The 21,200-nt window shown below is 48.9% G+C and overlaps 2 protein-coding genes and 1 pseudogene across 4 annotated transcripts in view; 2 read left to right on the forward strand and 1 right to left on the reverse strand.

The window, feature by feature from the left end:
- The window catches only part of GGTA1 (glycoprotein alpha-galactosyltransferase 1 (inactive)), a 53,891-nt gene that overhangs the window by 23,126 nt on the left and 9,565 nt on the right, over positions 1 to 21,200 (reverse strand). Inside the window, exons 1-2 of one of the 2 annotated variants that reach the window (XM_079789794.1) lie at positions 9,641 to 9,743; positions 2,572 to 2,687 (exon numbers count right to left, since the gene is read on the reverse strand). The gene's annotated coding sequence lies outside the window, so the exon portion shown is untranslated. Of the gene's footprint in view, positions 1 to 2,571; positions 2,688 to 9,640; positions 9,744 to 21,200 lie in introns of those variants that run through there. The other variant, XM_079789795.1, reaches the window with a different exon arrangement.
- Positions 2,696 to 9,628, forward strand: LOC307110601 (thioredoxin-dependent peroxide reductase, mitochondrial-like; annotated as a pseudogene). The gene has a single exon. The product of its transcript is annotated as a thioredoxin-dependent peroxide reductase, mitochondrial-like (transcript).
- Positions 9,753 to 12,378, forward strand: LOC307110602 (large ribosomal subunit protein eL19-like). Its single transcript, XM_079789797.1, has one exon. It carries the CDS (start codon positions 11,034 to 11,036, stop codon positions 11,679 to 11,681), a length of 648 nt encoding a protein of 215 aa, XP_079645923.1. The 5' UTR covers positions 9,753 to 11,033; the 3' UTR covers positions 11,682 to 12,378.

Below are 21,200 nucleotides of genomic sequence, written 5' to 3' on the forward strand. Positions count from 1 at the left end.
CATATTCTAAATAAAATTGACCCTTGAACAATGCAGGGATTAGGGGTGCTGAACCCCTGCAGCTGAAAATCTGCATATAACTTTTGACTCCCCCAAAACTTAACTACTCATAGCCTACTATTGATGGAAGCCTTACCAATTACATATACTGTTAACACATATTTGTATGTTATATGTATTATATACTGTACTAGAGGCCCAGTGCATGATTGAATCATGCACGTGTAGGGTCCCCTACACGCTTTCGCTTTCGATCACGGGGGAGCTGGGTGCCTGTCCGCTGGTGCCTGAGTGGACAGGCACCCAGCTCCCACACTTTCGCTTTCGATCACTGGTGCACCAGGCCTTTCAGAAGCCTCCAGTGCGGCGGAGGCTTCTGAAAGGCCTGGTTCCTGAGTGGACAGGCACCCAGCTCCCACGCTTTTGCTTTTAATCGCTGGTGCACCAGGCCTTTCAGAAGCCTCCAGTGCGGCAGAGGCTTCTGAAAGGCCTGGTGCCTGAGTGGACAGGCACCCAGCTCCCCCGCTTTTGATGGTCCACGGTGGGACGTGAGCTCACTGCCCCAGAGGCCCCTTCTGTGCCACAGCACAGCCATGGCACAGACGCTGAGCTCGCGCCGCCGCTGGCCGGCCCAATCAGCCACCCCAGCCACCCCGAGTCCCGCCCCCCACCACGCCTCCTGGCCAATCGTGGGCATAGCGAAGGTACGACCAATTTGCATATTTGTCTATTATTAGATAGGATTCTTACAATAAGCTAGAGAAAAGAAAATGTGAAAAATATGTTTACAGTATTTATTGGGGAAAAAATCCATGTATAAGTGGACCTACGCAATTCAAAACCTTGTTGTTCAAGGGTCAACTATATCCATTTCCATTACTAATATTGTATTTGCAATTTTTCATTCTTTCTCTAAAGAAGACCCTGAAAATTGAATAAGCTTCAGGCCCTAACAACACTTGGATGCTCTCAGACTAAATCAGGCCAGGCTCTGGGCTAACCACTTTGTCAGCAGTTTCTCAAGGTAAGCCTCACAGCAACCCTGTGAAGTCACTCTAGAATTATCCCCATTTTAAATATATGAAAATAGAGGCTCAGAGAGGTTAAGTAACTTGCCCAATGTCACTGAGCATAAAGTGGTAGAGCCGGGACTCAGGTCCAGATCCAGGACATTGGCCTCCGGTGCCCACCATTTTCACCACTCTGTTCTTAGAAAACCTGAGGGCTTACAATGGACTAATCACTCAAGTCTCTTTGGGGCATTCTCTCTTTTCGCCTCTCCTGATTATCACATAGTGATTGGCCCAAAGCTAGCCAATCAGGGGCTAGCCTCACTGAGGGGCTGGCTTCCCCTTTGACCTGCTGATGAGCACTGGCTCCTCTGCCATTCCCAGGCATCTCCTGTGTGCCTGGTGCAGGTCTTGCTCACTCACTCACTCACTCACTCACTCACTCACTCCATCTGTCCATCCCTCCTCATGGTCACTGCCACGGCTTTTTCACTGAGGAAACTGAGCTTTAGCGGAGGCCGAGATGGCAGGCTCACCCAGAAGGAGATGCCAATTTGAAAAGCAGACCCTATGACTCCCAGGCCCCGCTCCTGACAGGGGGCTGTTGCTGAAGCTGAAGAGGGAGAGTGCTGCTTTATCCAAAAACTTCTCTAAATTGGTGGGCGTAGGCCCTGGCCAGGTAGCTCAACTGGCTAAAGTGTTGTCCCAATACACCAAGGTTTTGGGTTCGATCCTCATCAGGGACATAGAGGAATCAAACAATGAATGCATAAATAATTGGAACAACAAGTCAATCTCTCTTTCTCTCTCTGTCTCCTTTCTTGCTAAAATAAATAATTAAATGTTTACATAAATAAATTAATTGGTGGGCATTATAGGGAAATGCTCCCCATTGGAAGAAACATGGTATAATTCCTGGAAAAAAAGAGTGCATAGAAGGCTGTTTCCAGTTATATTTTTCATTATGAGGGTCAGGGTAAACACAGACGGAGGAAACTCACAGACAAGTCTCAGACTAAATACAAGGCTAAGTGTCACTCCAGCTGTCACCGACAGTACAACCTGTTCTCTGAGATACATCTTGTCGTATCTTTTCTCGAGTCCCTTCTGAAATCTGAAGCCTGGATCCAGCCAGCTTTGCCTTGCTGCATGACCCCAACATTGTGCAAGGGTTTTTCCAAGAGAAATAAGGTAAAGTAAACAAAGAGTCTACTGCATGGAGAGGGCTCCACATCCTCCTACGTGGCCCCTGCACTATCACCCTGCGTCCTGCAGAAAAAAACCCAGGCTGCAGCCACAGCCCGAGAGGTCCTGCCAGGGGAAGCCAAATCCAGGAAAACTTACAGTGACGTCCCTGAGCCAACATCCACTAGCTCCCACTTCTAGATCCCATGCCGGGGACAGAAGGACTTTGGCTTCTTCTGGAACTACTGAGGGGGGGACCAGCAAGAGGTTAGGGGAGAGCGAGGGTCCTCCCCCAGGTAGATCCTCACTGCTGCCTGCTCAGTTCCCCCAGTGACCCCAACAAGACAGAAGTAAATCATTCCAACATTTCACATACCTCATCGTCTGCTTCTCTCCCCTCAGAGTAAAAGGCAAAATAACCAAGTCCTGTTGAGCTCCGTTCTACAGAAGGAGGCAGGGCTGGGAGGAAGGGAAGGTGCTGTGGTCCAACTCCTGTCAAAAGAATAAACAGCTGTTTCAGGAAGAGTGGGGCAGACAAATCCCAGAGCAGCTAGAGGCTTTGTTCCCTGCTAGCCCTGGGAAATAGCTGTTTATCAGACTGTTGACTACGAGCTACATGCCAAGGCAGAGCATATTTCTCTCTGGGCCCATGAACAGCCCGGCCTCCTTCAAGTGAAACTACAGGTCCAAACTAGGCCTGCTGTCGGAGGAGGGAAGGCCACCACCCCAGAGAGGGACACACAGGCCGCCCACGTCACCACTCCTTGGCAAAACTGGGAACTGTCCTGAACCCAAACAACCCCAAGTGACTACTATTAGGAACAGCCAATGGAGATATAAAATCAAACTAAACTAAACTAAACTAAAATAAACTTTTTAATGTAGAGGGGTGGGTGAAATACAATGTCCTCAAGACTGTCGCTGAAATGCTGCCTATATGTTCCTCAGAGTGAAGCCTGGCCTCCGCATCCTTTAGACCCGCAGTCGCCAACCAGTGGTCTGCGGGCCACTGGTGGTCTGTGAGGTCCGAAAGGTTGGCGGCCGCTGCCTTAGACTTTGGAAGCTGTTTTGTTTGAACACTATTTTTATAGAACGTTATGAGTGAGATCTCCCGCTTTGCAAACCGAGCTAGAAGAACTTTAAAAGGCCAACTGGCTCTTTGGCTGAATAATGCTTAACCCTTTCCACACCCACCTCCTGCTCCCAAAATAGAATTTTCCGGCTGGACGGGACCTTAGAGCAGTGCATTTTCAAACACCGCAGGAAAACTCTCAAAAACACATGAAGTCATTCTCAGAACTCCTCTGTGTGAAACAGAGGTCAACGGAGTGCTGTGGCCGAAGCAGGGAAGTGAAGCTCAAAGCCCCCTTACGCCTCCCCTCCCAAGTAGCCCCAGACAGCTCTCAGGAGTACAGTCTGGAAACCCCAGACTAAGAAGAGGGGACCAAAACCCCACAGGAAGGAGCCAAGGACTGGCCACCCCCACCCCTAAGGGCTGCCTAATCCAGCATCTTCCCTCCCCTTCTCCAAAGCCCATTTCACAGCTCCTCCCCTGGGGCAGGAGCTGGTTGACCAGGACCTTTAGGGTCTGGAAATTCTACCAACTTGCTTAAATCCTTCCTGCTGGTATCTATCAAAGCTGAACAAATGCATACCTATGACCCAGTCATTCCACTCTAGGTCTACACGGCAAATAAAACTCACATAAGCTCACCAAGAGACATGGACTGGAACATTAATAGGGCACCCAAAACTGAAAGCAACCCCAGGCCCTCAGTGGAACAGATCCAACTTTCCGCCCCACCCCCACAGCCCCTATCTCATTCTCCCTGAGGCTTTGGTCCTCCCCTCCCTCCTCTTCCCCTAGGTGAGGGAGGTTGCTCAATTCAGTGGCTAGTCTGTGAGGGCCATTCCTGGGGGCATCTCTGCCTTGGCAGCCCGTAGGCCTGCTGCTTCTAGCAGAATGTGCTCGACAAATGTATTGTGGTTTCCTTGCAGTCGAGCAAAATTTGCTTTTAACACTAGTTCCTCATCCCGTGCTCCTGCGGTCACCCAGCACACACCCTGTTTTAAGGGCACAGCCTTGTCAAAGGAGAGTTCAAAGAACTAAGCCTGGACGACTTAAGGGAGAAATACTAATATTTGATGCTCTTCTTCTCTCCTTTGGATTTCACCTGGTGGGCCCTACAGAGATTATTGCTTTTCATGACAAAGCCAATGAGTTTCATGATGAGAACTGTGAAGTTGTTGCAGGGTCAGCGGATTCCCCACTGTAGCCATCTAGCCTGGATCACTGCACTGAGGGAGAATGGCTGTTCGGGCCGCATGAACATCGAACTACTGTCAGATTTGACTAAACAGACTTCCCGAGACTAAGGTGTGCTGCTAGAAGGTCCGGGTCTTGCACTAAGAGGTCTCTTCCTAGCTGACCCCAATGGAGTCATCAAGCATTTGAAAGCCAATGATCTCCCCGTGGGCCTCTGCCTGGTGAAAGCATTCCAGTTTGTGGGAGTCCATGGAGAAGTCTGCTTAGCAAACTGGACCCTGGATTCTCCTACGATCAAGCCACGTCCGACTGCTTCCAAAGAATACTTGGAGAAGGTAAATCAGTAGATCATCTGTGTGCACCTGCAGCGTCTCAAAAGAACCACAGTTGGAAGTTACTTTGAGCATTGCAAAGATGATTACGTAGAGAAAGCAAAAAAAAAATAAATGATGCTTGCATTCATAAATATTACTCTAAATGTTTTGTTTTTGTAATACTGGCTATGGCTTTTTAAACATGGTTAGTTATCAAAACCAAAACAAAACTCCAAAAAGCAGATCCTTTGTGATCGCATTGGGATTCGACACACAGCACTGAGAATGAACCAGTGACAGCTAACATCAACAGGATGAATCTCACACACACAGCATTGAGTGAAAGAAGCCCTGGAAGGTTCCGTTTTTATAAAGTTCAAAAATAGGCAAACCCTATCTATGGTGTTAGAAGTCAGGGTGGGGGGGGGGGGGTGGACTGAGAGGGGACTGATCATGTTGTTTCTTGAGCTGGGTAGTAGTTACACGGTTATGTCCACTTACTCATCACACATGGGACTTTTCCATGTCTATGTTAAAAACAAAAATGGCCAGGGACCTTCCTGCTGAAAGCTGCCTTCTCTGGGGCATTCTGTCTTCCCCTGACACTGGCGCAAGGGCCACAGGATAATGGACAGCCCTGCCTTTTCCTTCACTTGTGTTCCCTGCCCCAATACCAAGCACCACCAAGCACCTCACTAGGGGTTCAGGGAAGATCTGTTGCATTAATCCATCCATGAATCTGGACTTAAGGTCAATGCAATAGGAAAGATAACAGAGTTTGGAGGATAAGGAGCTGGGCTAAGATAAACTGGTCCTTTTGACGAGCGAGCGCGGCTCATGGGTCAGATGGGTCTCCCATTTTTTCAGTTTATAAAGCAGCCTCTCCTTTTCTGAGTGATCCTCGGGATCCCCCACTGGTGGTCAGGGAGCAAGGGAGGCTCTGGCAGCCTCGGTGACTTGCTCACTGTCACCAGCTGTGGGTCTGGCATTGCTCTTTCCCTCAGCTGCGTCCAGGGGACATTCTAGAGGCAGTGGACTCCAGGCTGTTTAACCACAGCTGGACAGAGCCTGCAAACTGGAAGGCAGTTAATTGAACTAGAGTATCCAACCTGATCTTCCTCCTTCCCTGACATACTCTCATGCTCAGATTCCCCAAAAAGGAGCACACACTTTTGGCTATTCCTTAAGTGAGAGGCAGAGAACCACAGCAAATGAGCCTTGGCCATATAGCTCTGCTGATAAAAGGAGGCCAGAGGCTTTCCAGGTAAGAGCTTAGCAAGGTGCCTGGCAGGGCTGACTAATCTCATCATTCTAACCTTATCATTCGATGGGTCACTAAGGCCCCCTCCAGTCTAAACAGCCATGGATCTGGATCTGACAGATAGCAACCAGCATGCAGTATCTGCCCATCTGCCAGACCCCGAGTCAAACAAGTGCAGGGCCTGGGAGTTGCGGCCAAGGAGGCTACGGCCTGGGTGTGGGTCACCCTGGCTTACATCCCAAACAACCTCTTGTTGGGGAAAATGAAGTCAAGATCCCCACCTTGCTTACCTGTGAGGATACGAGGATTCACTGTTCTTGGCAAAGAACACTACAGACCAAACGTTGTAGGCTGTCGCTATTTGTTTAATCCTAAACATATTTAGGGCAGCCACAAACGACACGTTGGCTGATGCTTGCCTGTGACAGAGCAGTTTGGTTGGTTTCCTCCTCTGTGTCGGGGATAACCATCATCCCCACCTCTCGAGGTGGATGAGGGGTGGTAGATGTGGTGCTTACAAGCAGATACCCTGAGGCCAGGCTGGCTGGATTTGCGTACCCAGCTCTGCCTCTTATGCTATGCAATCCTGGGTAACTTAACTTTTCAGTGCCTCTGTTTCTACATCTGAAGCCAGGTGCCAGGTTGCAGTGGGTCAGGGAATGAACCTCGGGTGAGGCAGTGATGTCAGTAAGTGTAAGGACCCCTTTCTTACCAGAGGGTGACAGCCAGAGAGGTCCTAGAGGAAAAGGCAGATGACTCCCTCCGGAGTACACTGCGGGCAGTGGGAATGCCTTGAGGAGACAGAGTCAAGGAGAGAAGGGCTTTGGAGATTCAGAGGAGGGAAAGGACAGGGAGGAAGAGCAACCCTTTGGGGGAGGATGGAGGGGGTTCCCCTAAGACGGGCAGAAGGTGCTTCCCCTTGTTCAAAACAAAGATACGGAATGGGAGGGTTGGTGATAAGTTTGGGGGACAAAGTAGGCAGTTGGCAAGTTCTAATTCAGAACTGTTGAAGAATGGAGACAAAGTGGGTGGGGTGTGCAGGTGGCAGAGAAGCTGGGGGGCGTGCAGAATCATCACCAGGAGCTTTGAATCCCCACTGTGCTGAGGAATCTGCATCTCATCCTGATGGTGCTGGGACTCCTTCAGTGACATTAGGCCAGGGTAATGACACGATTTGCTTTATTTAGAAGAATTAGGTGGCTGCAGGCTGAGTGTGGGTGAGAGAAGGAAAATCTCTAGCCAAGGAAACCAGCCAGGGGACTGCTGGCTGATGTCCAGGTGAAGGAGTGGAGACCTGAACCCAGGGACTGAGATGGGAAACAGCAGCATTGAGAGAAATGAAGGAAGGGGCATCTTGAGACCTGGGGTTACATGAAATCAATTATCTTTCAAACTTGGCATCAATGTCACCTTCTTGGCGAGAACTTCCTGGATTTAAAATGACTTTCCTTTTGTAGTTTACTTATTTACATTTTAAATTTCTTTCTTCCTCTACCAGAATGTCCATGCCATGGGTGGATACTTTTGTATGTTTTGTACCACGTGAAAGTACCTATTATAGCACCTGGTTCTCATACATCTCCGTAGGCTAAATGCATGCCTAGTACAGTGCTTGGCACCCAAGCCTTCAGTACATGTGAACTACTTTTAAAATTGACGGCAATAATGATATCAACAATAATAGTGAGCAGCGGGATCAAGGGAGTGAAACAGACATGAGTCCAGTCCAGTGCTACTCAAAGTGTGGCTTGTGAACGCATCACCTGGGAGCCTGAGAAATACAGAGATCAAGCCCACCCAGCCCCAACCAATCAGACCGCGCAGGGAAGGCCCAGGAATCTGTGTCTGCCGAGGTCTCCCAAAGCTCACTGAAGTTTGCCCAACTGCCTGGGCTGGTTACCAGGTTTCTGATTGAAGTGGGAGAGTGGATGGCGTTGCTGTTAACTGGAAAATGGAGTGGAAGGAATTGGAAGTGGAGGAAAGCTGATGAGTTCCTTTCTACATGTGTTGAGTTTGAAGAACCTGCTGGGGCCAGTCAGCTCAGCAAAGACATCCTAGAGAGACAACCAGGGTGGAGCCCGATTTGGAAGTTGCCAGCAGAAGGCAAGAGTGGGCAGGTCTGACGTGTGCTGATTGAGGGCAAAGCGGGGCGTCCTTAACGGGCACCTCCCTGAAACCTGAGTGAGTGGGACAGCCCAGAAGCAGGAGAACCAGAACAAAAGGGCCAAGACTAGAAAGGCTGCCAGGACACAGCGTGAGGGCTGCAGGGCAGAGTTGGGTAAGCTGCGCTTTGGTCCAGTCTAGGTTCTGAGCTTGCCTTCCTGCCCCCGCAGCGCTCTTATCAGACCACTTGTGGCCCTATTTGCCTATGGAAGAGAGAAGGAGGCCTAGACATGTGCTGGCAAGGCTGCAGTGATCTAAGAACCCCAAGGACTGCCAGGCAAACAGAGGTGTGGCACACACAGAAGTTCTATTCCCTGCTCTGCCACCAGCCCCAGGTGGCTCTCTGCTACGCCTGGTTGATTCCCACCCGCCCCCTCTGTTGGATGGAACGGTTGAACTAGTGTGTCTTACTCTGCATTGTATCCCAGTTCTGGGGTTCATATCACCTTTCACACCCAGCCACAGACTCCAGGTGGAGACTCCCTACAGGGGAGCTGTTGGTGCTTCCTGAGCCGCAGGCACGTGATGAGGCTCTGGTGGAGAAGTCAGGAGAGGAGAGCGTGGCTTTGGGTGGAGACCAGAAGGACTGCCTAATCCAAGGCTTACCCAGCTACCATCAGAACTGCTGAGAGTCAAGTTCTAAAGAAGCCTTCTCCTCCCCAGCTAAAAGGCCTGGAGCTAGCCAGGAGCATTTCACATGGCGGAAGTGAAAGTTTTCAGGCTGTTTCCTGTCCTCCCTCCCAGAGGCAGGTTCAGGCTCTCAAGGGGCCAGCTCTCAGTCCCTGCCCCCATCTGGCTGGCCAATGGCACAGTCTTCTGGGTTCAAATCCTATTGCCCCTACTTTCTTGCTGTGTGACCCTGGATAAATCATTTCATTCTCTCTGAGCCTCTGTTTACTTATCTGTGAACCGGGGAGAATAATTCCTACTCCTTGAGAAGTTGAAAGGATGACCAATAACATCTGTAAAGTGTCTAGCACCTACTAGGTACTTAGAAAGAAGCAACCTGTATTATTATCACTGGTGCCTAAGAGACGGGACTGTCTCCACCTCCTCATGGGGCAGGAGGCAGGCTCCCATAGAAGTTAGAGATAGGCCTGGGGTTGGCGAAATGCATGACCTTGGGCAATCACTTAAGTCTTCTGGGCTCTGTAAAATGAGAATAACAATGCCTCTCTCTTAGACCACGGTAAATGAGATGGTCACATAAAGTGCTTGGCATGGGGCCTGGTATTGGAGCAAGTAGCCCATAAATTGTAGCTATTCAATTCCCATTAATGATTATTCCAGAACTCTCCACCTCACAGGCTCTGGCACCACTTTTCTGTGTCCACAAAGAGTGCACTATGTTCCCGTCTCCTTTATACAAGGTGTTTTCAAATCCTCCTGCCAGCTGGAGCCCCTACAACAACCTGTGAGGCAGGGTGGGTGCTTCTCTTACCACGTGCACAGGAGTCCGGTGACTTGCCCGAGGTGACTTAGCTGGGGACTGTAGCCACGACTTTCTCCAACCGCCTCCTGCCCCACAGAAAATCTGCACGTCACTGATTCAGAGTTGAAGGGAGTAATGTGTTAATTTGTTTATTCATTCATTCAATAAATATGTCTTTAATATAGGCACCTATCATGTGCCAGGCACTGTTCAGACTGCTAGGTCCACAAGGATCGGCCAATATGGCCTCTAGTGGGAAGCTGAGCCCAGAACACAACTTTCCCGCCACCAAATGCATGCAAACTGGGGTGAATGTCCTGTGACCCCCAAACATTCAGGCCTTCCCTACTCTAAGCTCCATGGACTTCTGGAGGACTCAGAGGGCAGCCGCACATGCCACCTTGCCCACGTGGCTGGAGGTCACTCTCCTCTTAAGTATGTCCTCAGTCTTCTGAACGGCTTCATGTTACAGATGAGAAAACTGAGGCACCAAGGAAGGGAAATGACCTATCCAGGCCACTCAGCAATGACAGGAGGAGCCCGAGACGGGTGTCCAGGTATGACATCTCTCCCGGACAAGTTGCCTCTTAACCACAGCACAGGAAACTGATGAGCGCAGGGACAGGGCTGGGCGCCTGCAGTCAACGGTCTTCTTCCAGAGTTCCCTTATCTGGACCCACCTGAAAACCCTCCAGAAGCAACTGCCAGGGTGGCCACACGACTTCCCTTCCCCACCCACACTGCTCTTGAATGCGTTGGGGAATGCCACGGAAATGCCACAGCAAAAAGGTGAGCATTGTGTGTGGACTGCAGCTATTCAATTCAGAACATCACTCACTCAAACACAGACATAAAATAGCTCAGAAATGGAGTAAAAACACCAAAATATGTGCCCCACTTAGGAAACATCACACGGGTCTGTTCTGGAAAATGTAGTGTGGAAACCCTGATTGGACCCCATTGCCTCTGCCTTCCCCACGGGTCTAGCACCTAGAGCTCTTGGCAGTATCACCTGCTCTCTTTTCATGGCTGCTGCATTCTTTGTGAGACACTGGCAGTTGTCGGTGCCTTGTTGTTCCTCTGCTGAGCACTTGGGGCTGAGAGGTGGCTTTGGACTTTGTCCTCTCTCCATGCGGTTTCTCGGCAGTCAGTGGAAAGCCTAGAGACTGTTTTGTCTGTGCAACCAGGTTGGTGACTGCAGCAGCTTGCCGAGTTGATGTTAGCATGCTAAGCACAGGGGGAATACTCTACCTGGGGTACTCCTAATGTACTACCACACATTTCCGGCTCTCCACCTTCACAGGAGGGTGTCATTTCCTGGTTTCCTTGTGGTTGGATAGGACCACGTGACTAGCATTTCATTGCCAGTGAAAGACCTTCGAGGGCTCTCTTTCTCTCTGCCATGGAGTACATTCAAGAAGGTGATTGCTGCTTTCCTTTCGCCGCTGCGGCAGCAGCCAAGAGTATGCTCAGGCTTCAGAAGAGGCTTGCCTCCAGCGTCCTCCGCTGTGGCAAAAAGAAGGTCTGGTTGGACCCCAATGAGACCAATGAAATCGCCAATGCCAACTCCTGGCAGCAGATTCGGAAGCTGATCAAAGATGGGCTGATCATCCGAAAACCTGTGACTGTCCATTCCCGGGCTCGATGCCGGAAAAACACCTTGGCCCACAGGAAGGGCAGGCATATGGGCATAGGTAAGAGAAAGGGTACTGCCAATGCTCGAATGCCTGAGAAAGTAACCTGGATGAGGAGGATGAGAATTCTTCGCCAGCTACTCAGAAGATACCGCGAATCTAAGAAGATTGACTGCCACATGTACCACAGCCTGTACCTCAAAGTGAAGGGTAACGTGTTAAAAAACAAGCGGATTCTCATGGACCACATCCACAAGCTGAAGGCAGACAAGGCTCGCAAGAAGCTACTGGCTGACCAGGCCGAGGCCCGCAGGTCTAAGACCAAGGAAGCCTGCAAGCGCCGTGAAGAGCGGTTCCATGCCAAGAAGGAGGAGATCATCAAGATTCTGTCCAAGGAGGAAGAGACCAAGAAATAAAGCTTCCCCTCTCTTACCTGTACACCAGTACATAGTGGCCTTGGCAATTACATGGTTCAGTCATTTAATAAAAGTAGCCTTCATCTACCAAAAAAAAAAAAGAAGGTGATTGCTCCATCAGCCTGGCTCCTTAAATGAAGACCACAGCCCCCAGCTGATCCAGGATGCTCATATTAATTAAAATCAGAAATGAACTTTTGTGGATTTGCCCTCTAAGATTTAGGGGTTGTTTGTTACTGCAGCATAACCTACTCCATCCATCTTACACAGAGTAGCATATTCTCTGGATATTAGTCTACCCACTTCCCTATAAAACCTTTACCCTCCTCATCATGAGAGCCCTGCAAGAATAAAGGAAAGTGAAGCAGAGGCAAGAACACTTTCCCATTGTCCTGTAGAAGTGTTTTCTCCTTACGTCCCAACGATGGGTGAACATTCAGTCACATTTTAAAGGAGTGAGAAGGAAGTTCAGAGTGTTGTTCTCTCTGGCCTCACTTTTCCTATGAACTAGGAAGCTAGGTGATGCATGATGAGAGCAGGTGGGGCTAGCAGCCTGAGAGCCACCCAGGTGAGGAGCAGATGCCATGAGCACTGAGAGACAAGAGACGAGGACACTGACCAGGGACCAGGACACAGGGTGCCAAGCAGCCCTGCAACCCTGCTGAGGTTGTAACAGAGCAGCTACACAATCCGCTGGATTCACTGGCAGTTAGGGACTGACTTGGGGAGGGGAGGTGCAGAAAGTGAAGGAGGGAGATGTGGCTAATGAGGGACATATGATTTAACTGGCTGATGGGAGGGAAGGAGGTGTAGCTCACAGTGTCCCTGTCAAGTAGATTCTACCAGAGTCCCCATTTTACAGGGGAGAAAGCCGAGGCTCAGAGAGGGGATATCTCTTGCCCATGCTCAGATAGCTAAGGTCAGAGCCAGAACTGACCCAAGTCGGGCTGACACAAAAGCATGGTGCACTCTTAGCCAGAAGCCATTTCACTCTCTCTAGCCCTTCATCGGGCTGTAGTCCTACACCTTTCATTCTATCTTTAATTGTGAACTCCTGAAGAGCAGAAATCTATACCTTTAATAATAATAATAATAATAACAACAACAACAACAACAGCAAGTGCTACCATTTATTGAACGCTTACTACATGCCAGGCCATGTTCTAAGCACTTTACACTCATTATTCAAGTCTCACTAAATTCTGTGAGGTAAATACTGGAATCATCCCCATTGTACAGATGAGGAGGCAACTTAAGTTTGAGCTGAAATTATAATGAACATAATTCATTAATATTATAACTATATAGTTCAATATGACTCATTTCCTCTATAATCCCATTTTATTTTTCCATTTTGAAACATTCTCAGAAGGGGTCTGTCTGCAGGCTTCATCAGATGTGAAAGGAGTCCACAGCACTATGAAGGGCAGGCACCCCTGTGGAGGCAAGTGCTAGGGTTCCAGGGGCAGGATTCTGTCTCCCATCTATGCCACAGAACCCGGAGCTCCTGGCTGGTACTGCATAAGGGACCCTATCCCATCTTCATGCAAGGATGGGAGTGAATACTAGCTACTTTAACCCACCCACACATCATAAATACATAGATATCATGAATACTTTTATTTCAGCAGTGTGAGCCCATTGTGATATTCATAATAATACACAAGTCACTTCTTTCCCCAACTGAAAAACAATGTTAGCTCCCAGTATACTAATTAGAAAAGCATTAGTTGTTGATTGCAAATTGGGATCACAGGAGGGTTTGCAGCAGCCACCTCTGGCTATGATGCTGGCTGGCCCCCACCCCAGACTCTGCATCCTGGAGAGCTGATTGGCTGACCCCACCCCACTGGACTTGCTTTCTTAGCATCTGCACACTGGCTCAGTCCAGGTGGTGCTCATGTAGTATCCCCTACTGTATATGAAAGATACGAAATTATACACAGACTATGATCTAAAGTTTATAAAGTAAATTCCAGACAACCAAACAGATACACCATTCACAAACCAGGCAGAGCCCTCTGGATTTCAGACAACCTGGGCTATTGCGGGACTCAGAGACAAGGCAGCGGGGGCCAGTGCTCCCTGCTCAGACCAGACAGCTGCTCTCCTTGCCAGTTGGGCAGGACCAAGGGCTGAGCCTCAGGACAACCGGGTACCTGTCTTGGCACTGCCCTGATGGGCTGTATGACCTTCTGTAAGTTGTTGACAATCTGAGCCTTGGCTATCTTATCCTCCAAATATGGGGCTGTACCAGATCCAAGTCCAGTCAACAAACAACCACAAAGCACCCACTGTGTGCCTGGCACTGTGAGGAATGCAGAGGAGCTAACATTCTAGTCGGGGATCCTGGCCGGAAAGCAATTAGCTATTACACACGGCAGAAAGAAGTAAGTCTGAGTGGAGACGGATGTCCCATGTTGTGCTCTGGGGCCACAGAGGAGGGAGTCAGCGGTTTTGCATGGGGCTGTGCAGCTTCAAAGAGGAAGAGGCTATTTTTGAACTGGGCCTCAAAGCATGAGTAGGAGTTCCGTGGGTGGGGTCGAAGGGCAAGCACCTGTAAATGCAGGGAGCTGGAATGGCGAGCACCACACAGAGGCCAGTGTGGACTGTGGAGCTGGGGGTTCCAGTCCTGGTCACATCCACATCCCCCGTTTTGGAGATGAAGGAAGAATTCTGAGAACCTGTATTTTTAACAAGCTCCCAAAGTGATTCCAACATGCCGGCAGTGGCTGCTTTGTGTTGAGATGAAAATTAATAAGTGTACAAAAATGAACTTGACCCCAGGCAAGTCCCTCTTTCTCAAGATGTCTACCCATCTTTCAAGTGCTGGATCAGACTGGTGGTTTTCAAACTGTGTGCCAGAGAACCCCAGAATCTCCCTAGATCTCCCAGACTCTCCCTCAGAGAGGAGAAGCGAAGGTTGAGAGAGCAAATCTCTGAGCCCCTATCTACCCTTCTTAGGTCTTCGCTCCTTTTATCTGCTTGCTATTACACTGTACACTGTGCTTTTATCTGGTATTTTGTTTGTAGTCAAGTTTCCCTGGCGACAAAGAACTTTTAAAACCAATGACTTGGATGACCCCCAGGAACCGCTAAGGAGAAATTTTTTAATTCCTTAAAGGCAGGAATCTAACTTTGTTGAGTATTTCTCAAACAAGTATGAACAGAGACCATTAGGCTGTTTACCAGAAGCAAGTTATTTTATCATCATAATTTAAAATATTTTGCTGTGCTCCAGAAATCCAACGGGTGGAGGGGGGAAATGTGGCATAGCAATGTAATGGAATACCATGCAACCTGTAACAAACAATGTTTTTGCAGAATAGTTAATAAAATGGAAAATTAAGTGAGAAAGTCAGATACAAAATTGTACATAGACTATGATCTCAACTATAGATGTTACACATCAAAATTATTGGACAGGGTGGTGGTTCCTCGAAAAATTAAACATAGAATTAGCATACAATTCAGCAGCTTACTTCTGGGTATGTATATAAAAGAATTCAGCCGAAACCGGTTTGGCTCAGTGGATAGAGCATCGGCCTGCGGACTGGAAGGTCCCAGGTTCGATTCCGGTCAAGGGCATGTACCTTGGTTGCGGGCACATCCCCAGTGGGGGGTGTGCAGGAGGCAGCTGGTCGATGTTTCTCTCTCATCAACGTTTCTAGCTCTCTATCCCTCTCCCTTCCTCCCTGTAAAAATCAATAAAATATATTTTAAAAAAAAAGAATTCAAAGGAGACTCAAAGAGGTATTTGTATACCAATGCCCAACCAGCATTATTCACAATAGCCAAAAAGGTGGAAAACAACTCAAATGCCCATCGGTGAATGATTGGATAAACAAAATGTGGTACACACATACATACAATGAAATATAAGGAAATTCCGACACACCCTTTAACATGGGAGAATTTTGAAGACAGTATGCTCAGTGGAATAAGCCATCCCAAAAAAGGACCAACAATGTATGATTCTACTTAGATGAGTTACCTAGAGCAATCAAATTCAGAGACAGAAGAGTTTAAAATGTAACTTTCATGTTATGCTATAGATAATTTACCACAATAAACTACAGTCGTGTGGTAATAGTGATGAATTTTGTGCAATGAGATTGTGAGAGTGATCACTTTATCCTTTCTACCTCTCTGCTTTTTCCAAATGTTCTACAATGAGAATATATTACTTTTAAAACCAAACAAAAAAGCTATTTAATTAAATATATCTGACACTTTCCAAAACTGCATTGCTGTAATTCATGTAAATGTAAGCAATACTTTCTGTACTTAATTAATAAAAGGATGCCAACTAAAGTATGCCACAAACCGCTCAGCCAAAAGAAATGACAGGCAGAGTGGTCCGGTTATAATAATGTTATGGTAAGGGCTTAGGGTGTTCACATCAAGATAGTGGGGTGTTCACCAATTTGGAAGTTACAGAGTATTGGGGTCTCCACACAGCAAACATTTCACCCAATAATAATTTCACACTGTTGTTAAGGGGTTTCCTTATGACCATAACATTATTATAACAGGTCCTCCTTCCTAAGATTAGTTGTTCTCGTATATATTTAAATGAATTTCAAATAAAAACAGAACCAAAAATAAATCCTCTAACAAGCCTCCCAAAAAACTGCCTGGCTTGTAAAAGCTCAAACACAAACTGAAGAGAGAAAGAAAACTACAGAAAAGTGGGGATGGCCAATGTTCTTTTAGGATATTAACTCACTGCAGCTGGGAGAGGGACACTGTCAGTGAATTTCTATCCTCCGATTTCCAGAAAACGTTCTTGTATGGAATGAATTCAGAAACCAGAAGGGGCCCACCACTTGTAAACAATGCAAATCCATTTCCTCCAACACACCCTACCCCAGAGAAATGTGGAACTAACGTTTAAAGAACACTGCTTTGCAGGGCAGCCAGTGTGTCTGCCTGCCAGGGTGCCCTCTGCTCAGGGCTGGCTCAAGGGCAGATGGACCAAAAGGTAGCCCCCAGGAGGAGGACACTGTGGCTACACCCAAGTGTGGCCTCCCTTTGGCGCCTCAGTGTCCTTCTCAAACCAGTGGGAAGAAGGGCACGCAGGGTTGCCCTTGCGGGATGGTTGTGAGGGTTGCCTGAGTGTCTGCTAAGATGTTGGATGCATAGTAGGTGCTCATTAACTTCCTTCTTTATGTCCTAGAACAGTGATGGCGAACCTATGACACGCGTGTCAACACTGACACGCGTAGCCATTTCTGATGACACGTGGCCGCTGAGGCGGCCGCATGCCGAGGATGAAACATTTGCGAAATAATGTTTTTTCCTCAAAGTGACACACTACCCGAGTTATGCTCAGTTTTTTGGCGAAGTTTGACACACCAAGCTCAAAAGGTTGCCCATCACTGTCCTAGAAGTTCACTGTCCAACATTCACATGTGTCTTGGTGGGTCGCTGCAGGGCATTGGCATGTACCAAGTGTAGTTAATGCTGAGTGGCAAATTGCAGGGTTCTGGTAAAACAATGGGGTGGAGAGAGGATCCTTCAGACCTGAGGTTCAGGGAAGGCCCTGGAGGAGGCATGGGAGGGAAGCTCGGGCTCTGACATTGATTAGCAGGCACAGGGCCCTTTCACAGGCAATGTGTGTGAGATCCAAGGGCAGAAAAGCGGGTTCCACCTCAGAGATGAAGAAACAGAGGCTCAAAGAGGTTAACTGGTGTATTCAAGGCCACACAGTTAGGAAACAGCCAGTTTTAGGGTTTTCTAAAAGTCCCCTGGCGTGGGCCGGGGAGATGTCCCGGAAATACCAGCTCAGCCACTAACTCATTTGTTTAGTTAGTTGTTTACCTCCTGCCTCTTTCCTGTAAAAACAATAGGTTTCCCAACTCATCTACAAAATGAGAATACTGCCTCAGGACCTTTGCACATGCTCTTCCCTCTCTTCTTGGGACACCTTTTCCCAACCCCCCTTATAGCCATTCACCCTCCACCTGTGCTTTTGGTTTCAGCCACACGGTCATTCCTAAGGGAGTCTCCCCAGGGCCTCCCAATTCTCCTGGGTAGCACCCTGTTCTTGTCCTTTAGGGCACTGACCGCTATCTGGATGCACATGTGTGATTATCTGAGTCACAGAATCCATGGTATTTGTTGTATGTTGATTCCATAAACATTGATTCAAAGGCCAACTCTATAGTCTTAAGGAAGTACTACCTTCCCCATCCACCTCTACCCCGTTTCTCAGACTCTCATGTCTGAAACATGGGAGGTGGTTAGGGCCCTTGTTAGATTTCTGCCAGCTCACACAGTCTGTGATTCTATCATCCACCCCTCCCCACCAAAAAAGTCAACAACAAAGAAAATAAACCAAACCAAACCCCAAACCATTGTGATTCCAGCACGCTGTGTGACCCAGGACAGGTTCTTACATTCTCTGGGCCTCAGTTTTCCTGTCTATCAAACAAAACACTTGGGCTCAATCTTCTAGGATCTTCCCGCCTCTAACAATCGCAATTCCTACAAGGAGGGCTCCACCCTCCCCTTGCCCTACACCTTGAGCTCTTAGTTCAGTCCAGGCACACAAACAGGAAGTGACATCCAGGAGCCGCACAGCTGCTAGTTTCTCTGCAGCATGGGCACCGATGGGGGAGCAGAGTTTCTCAACTTTGCAGCTAAAGCCAGGACTCCATGCCCAAGACTTTTCACAAACGGTGTGTGGGGAGGGCGCTGTTGGTACCTGCTGGGCCTCCCAGGCCACTGTCCCCCTGGTGCATTCACAGGGTTTACCTTCCAGCCCCTGCAGAGGAACAGACTTCTACTCTGATGATTGATCGAAGGTGGTGAAACCGCAAGACAGAGCAGAAGATGGGGTGCAGGGCTCCTGGGCTCCAGCGAGCCCCTGTGGCCTTACGGAAGCTCCGGCCGCGCCCTGGGCCTGGGTTTCCCAGGGGGCTGAAGTTGGGGCTGTGCCCGCTCCCCCCACTCTGATGTTTTCTCTCTGAAGGCAGCGTGGTGCCATAGCGAAGGGCACCATCTCCTTGCCCGTGTCTGAGTCCCAAACCTTTCCCTTACCATGTGGCCTGGGAAATTTCTTAATCTTGCTGTGCCTCGCTATCCTCATTTGTAACACTGACGAAAAGGCAGGGCCCCTGTAAAGCTCCCGGAATAGCATCTGGAGTGAGTGTGCCCAGGAAGCGCAAGCTCTTTTTGTTTTATAATTACTCTTGGTTCGGCAGCGGGTCCCTTTCCTGGTCTGACCACCTGCAGAAGGGCAAGGAGAGCCCCGTAGACCAGGTCCAAGCCCCACCCCTCAGAGAAGGCACATCTGAATCTCGGTTTGAGACAAACAAGGCAGGAAACGAAACTATAGCGGAAGGCAGAAAACCCTGTGATGTGCCCCAGGTTCGCGGGCCGAAGCCTCAGGCCACACCCAGACTCAGTGGCAGAGGGAGGGTCCGGCCCATCCCCGGCTCCCGAGGAGAGGACGGCCTTTCAGAGAGGAGAGGAGAGCAGTGAGACACAGATGCCGGCCGGTAGCATCTCTGTGGCTACCTCTGCCCTGGACCTCTCGGATAAAGAGGAGGCTGGACCCAGTCATCTCGGACCCAACAGATAATTCTGGCTGACAGGACTGTTGGCCTCCGACCCCTGGGAACATAGAGATGTGGGTGGCACCACCTCCCTTGGGTCCTCAAGGGGAAGGTCTGGGTGCCAGCCCAGATTGCAAAGAGAAGGGACTCCAATACCTGCTTCTGCCAGGCCAGCTGCTGTGAGAATGAAAGGAGCCCTGACCACAGCCCCAAGGGACGACCCCAGGGGTGTGCCTCTCAACAGATGCTCAGACAGATGCTGTCTGCCCCTCCACGGGGAGGCACAGAAATGGATAGTAATTCATTCTTACTGTATTTTACCAAAGTATCAGCCCATGGAGCACTAGGAATAAAGGAAGGAGGAAAGGACTGGCCTTCTACCTGCTGCCCACGGACACACTGTCCTGCCCGCTAGGGCCCCCCATTTGGCTCCAGTGCGTTCAAGGTAGAGCATGCCACCCAGTGGCACCTTGGGCCTCCCAATAGCTGCTGCCACTGAACAGGCTGGGAGGGCCTGGCTTTCTCTCGGGACAGCCCAGAGGCTGCACAGGGAACAGGCAGGGACACTCAGGGAAGCCATCTGCACTGTGTTAAAAGTGTCCACAGGGGAAAAGAGGAAAACCTAAGAACCAGTGTGCTTGCTCCGACCCTCGAGGATGCTCAGGGGAGGATGTTTGGCCGTGCTGCATAGAGGGTCTTTACCAGTTATAGAGACTTTTTGTCGCTGAAGGGAACGCTGGGGGTCTCTGCTCAAACCCCATTACAGATGAAGAAAAGGGCTCAAAGCAAGTGTACTTTAGAGCGGAGGCAGGGTTTGAACCCTTGAAGGCTCCTTGCCCTACCTCCATTCACTGGGTCAACCCATGGATACTGAGGGCCTAAGTGTTCAGTGGTGAACCAAACAGGGAAGTACTCTGTTCTCACAGAGCTTGCATTCTCGTTGGCAAATAAATAACATTAAAATTTAACAAATCATTAAGGAAATAATTTTAGGTGGTGAAAGGGGTTATAAAGCAAATAAAAGACACGAACACGCTATAGCAACAGCGGTGAGGTGGGGGCACTGCAGTTTGGGGATGGCCTATTTGTGCTGGCTTCTCTCCGGGGTCCCCAAGGACCTCCCAACCCGGTCACGTGCTGGAGTTGGCTCATGCTGGCTTGCAAGGGCCAATTGTCAAATTTTCAGGAATTTGGCAAGCAGGTTGTTAAACACAGCCGTTATTAAAAATTAAATTATATAAACTTGCACAGCCATTATTAAAAATTAAGTTATATAAACTCACAGCTAAATGAATTCTATTAAGAACAAAGGTAATCATCAAAACTCATCGCTTCCTAATAGTTTTACGACACGGTAAACTCTTGAGGTCACTGAACCCGATTGCATCTAACCAGAGTGGAAAATAACAGCATGTTCCCGGTTCCTCAGGCCGCAGCTCGAGACTGGTTATGGTGGAAATATTTATATTATGAAATATGGCAACTACCACCTTTCGGGGCTTTCATTTTTCAAAGAGCTGATCATGAACCGAGGAGCAGCACACCGGCCTCCGGCATGAACCCAGGCCCCGTGTTTGTGGCAGTCTGTGCGCTTCCAGAGGGAGGGCGTGAGATGTGTGTGGGGGGACGGAGCCTCCGGTCACGTAGGCGTGAACTTTCCTCTTCCTTTTTTAAGGCTTCCACCATGAGGAAGCAAATCTGGGAACTCTAAACAGGCCTGTCTCTTCCTACCAAAGAATCTCTCCAACACTATTTATCAAGGGTCTGTAAGATGGTGGCTCATTCATGTAGTTATTTTTGATCAATGAAATCCTACTGTGAGTATCCACAGGAGGTAAAGATTTAAAGGGACGCTAGAGAGAAGCTCTTTATAAATGTGTAGGGTCCCCTCTGAATTCCTCTAGATTGGCACACATTGGGCTTCCTTCCTCCAGGACATAACTGTTCTCCTAGCAGC

This window comes from Cnephaeus nilssonii (assembly GCF_951640355.1).
Source record: "Cnephaeus nilssonii genome assembly, chromosome: 14".
NCBI classification, from domain to species: domain Eukaryota; kingdom Metazoa; phylum Chordata; class Mammalia; order Chiroptera; family Vespertilionidae; genus Cnephaeus; species Cnephaeus nilssonii.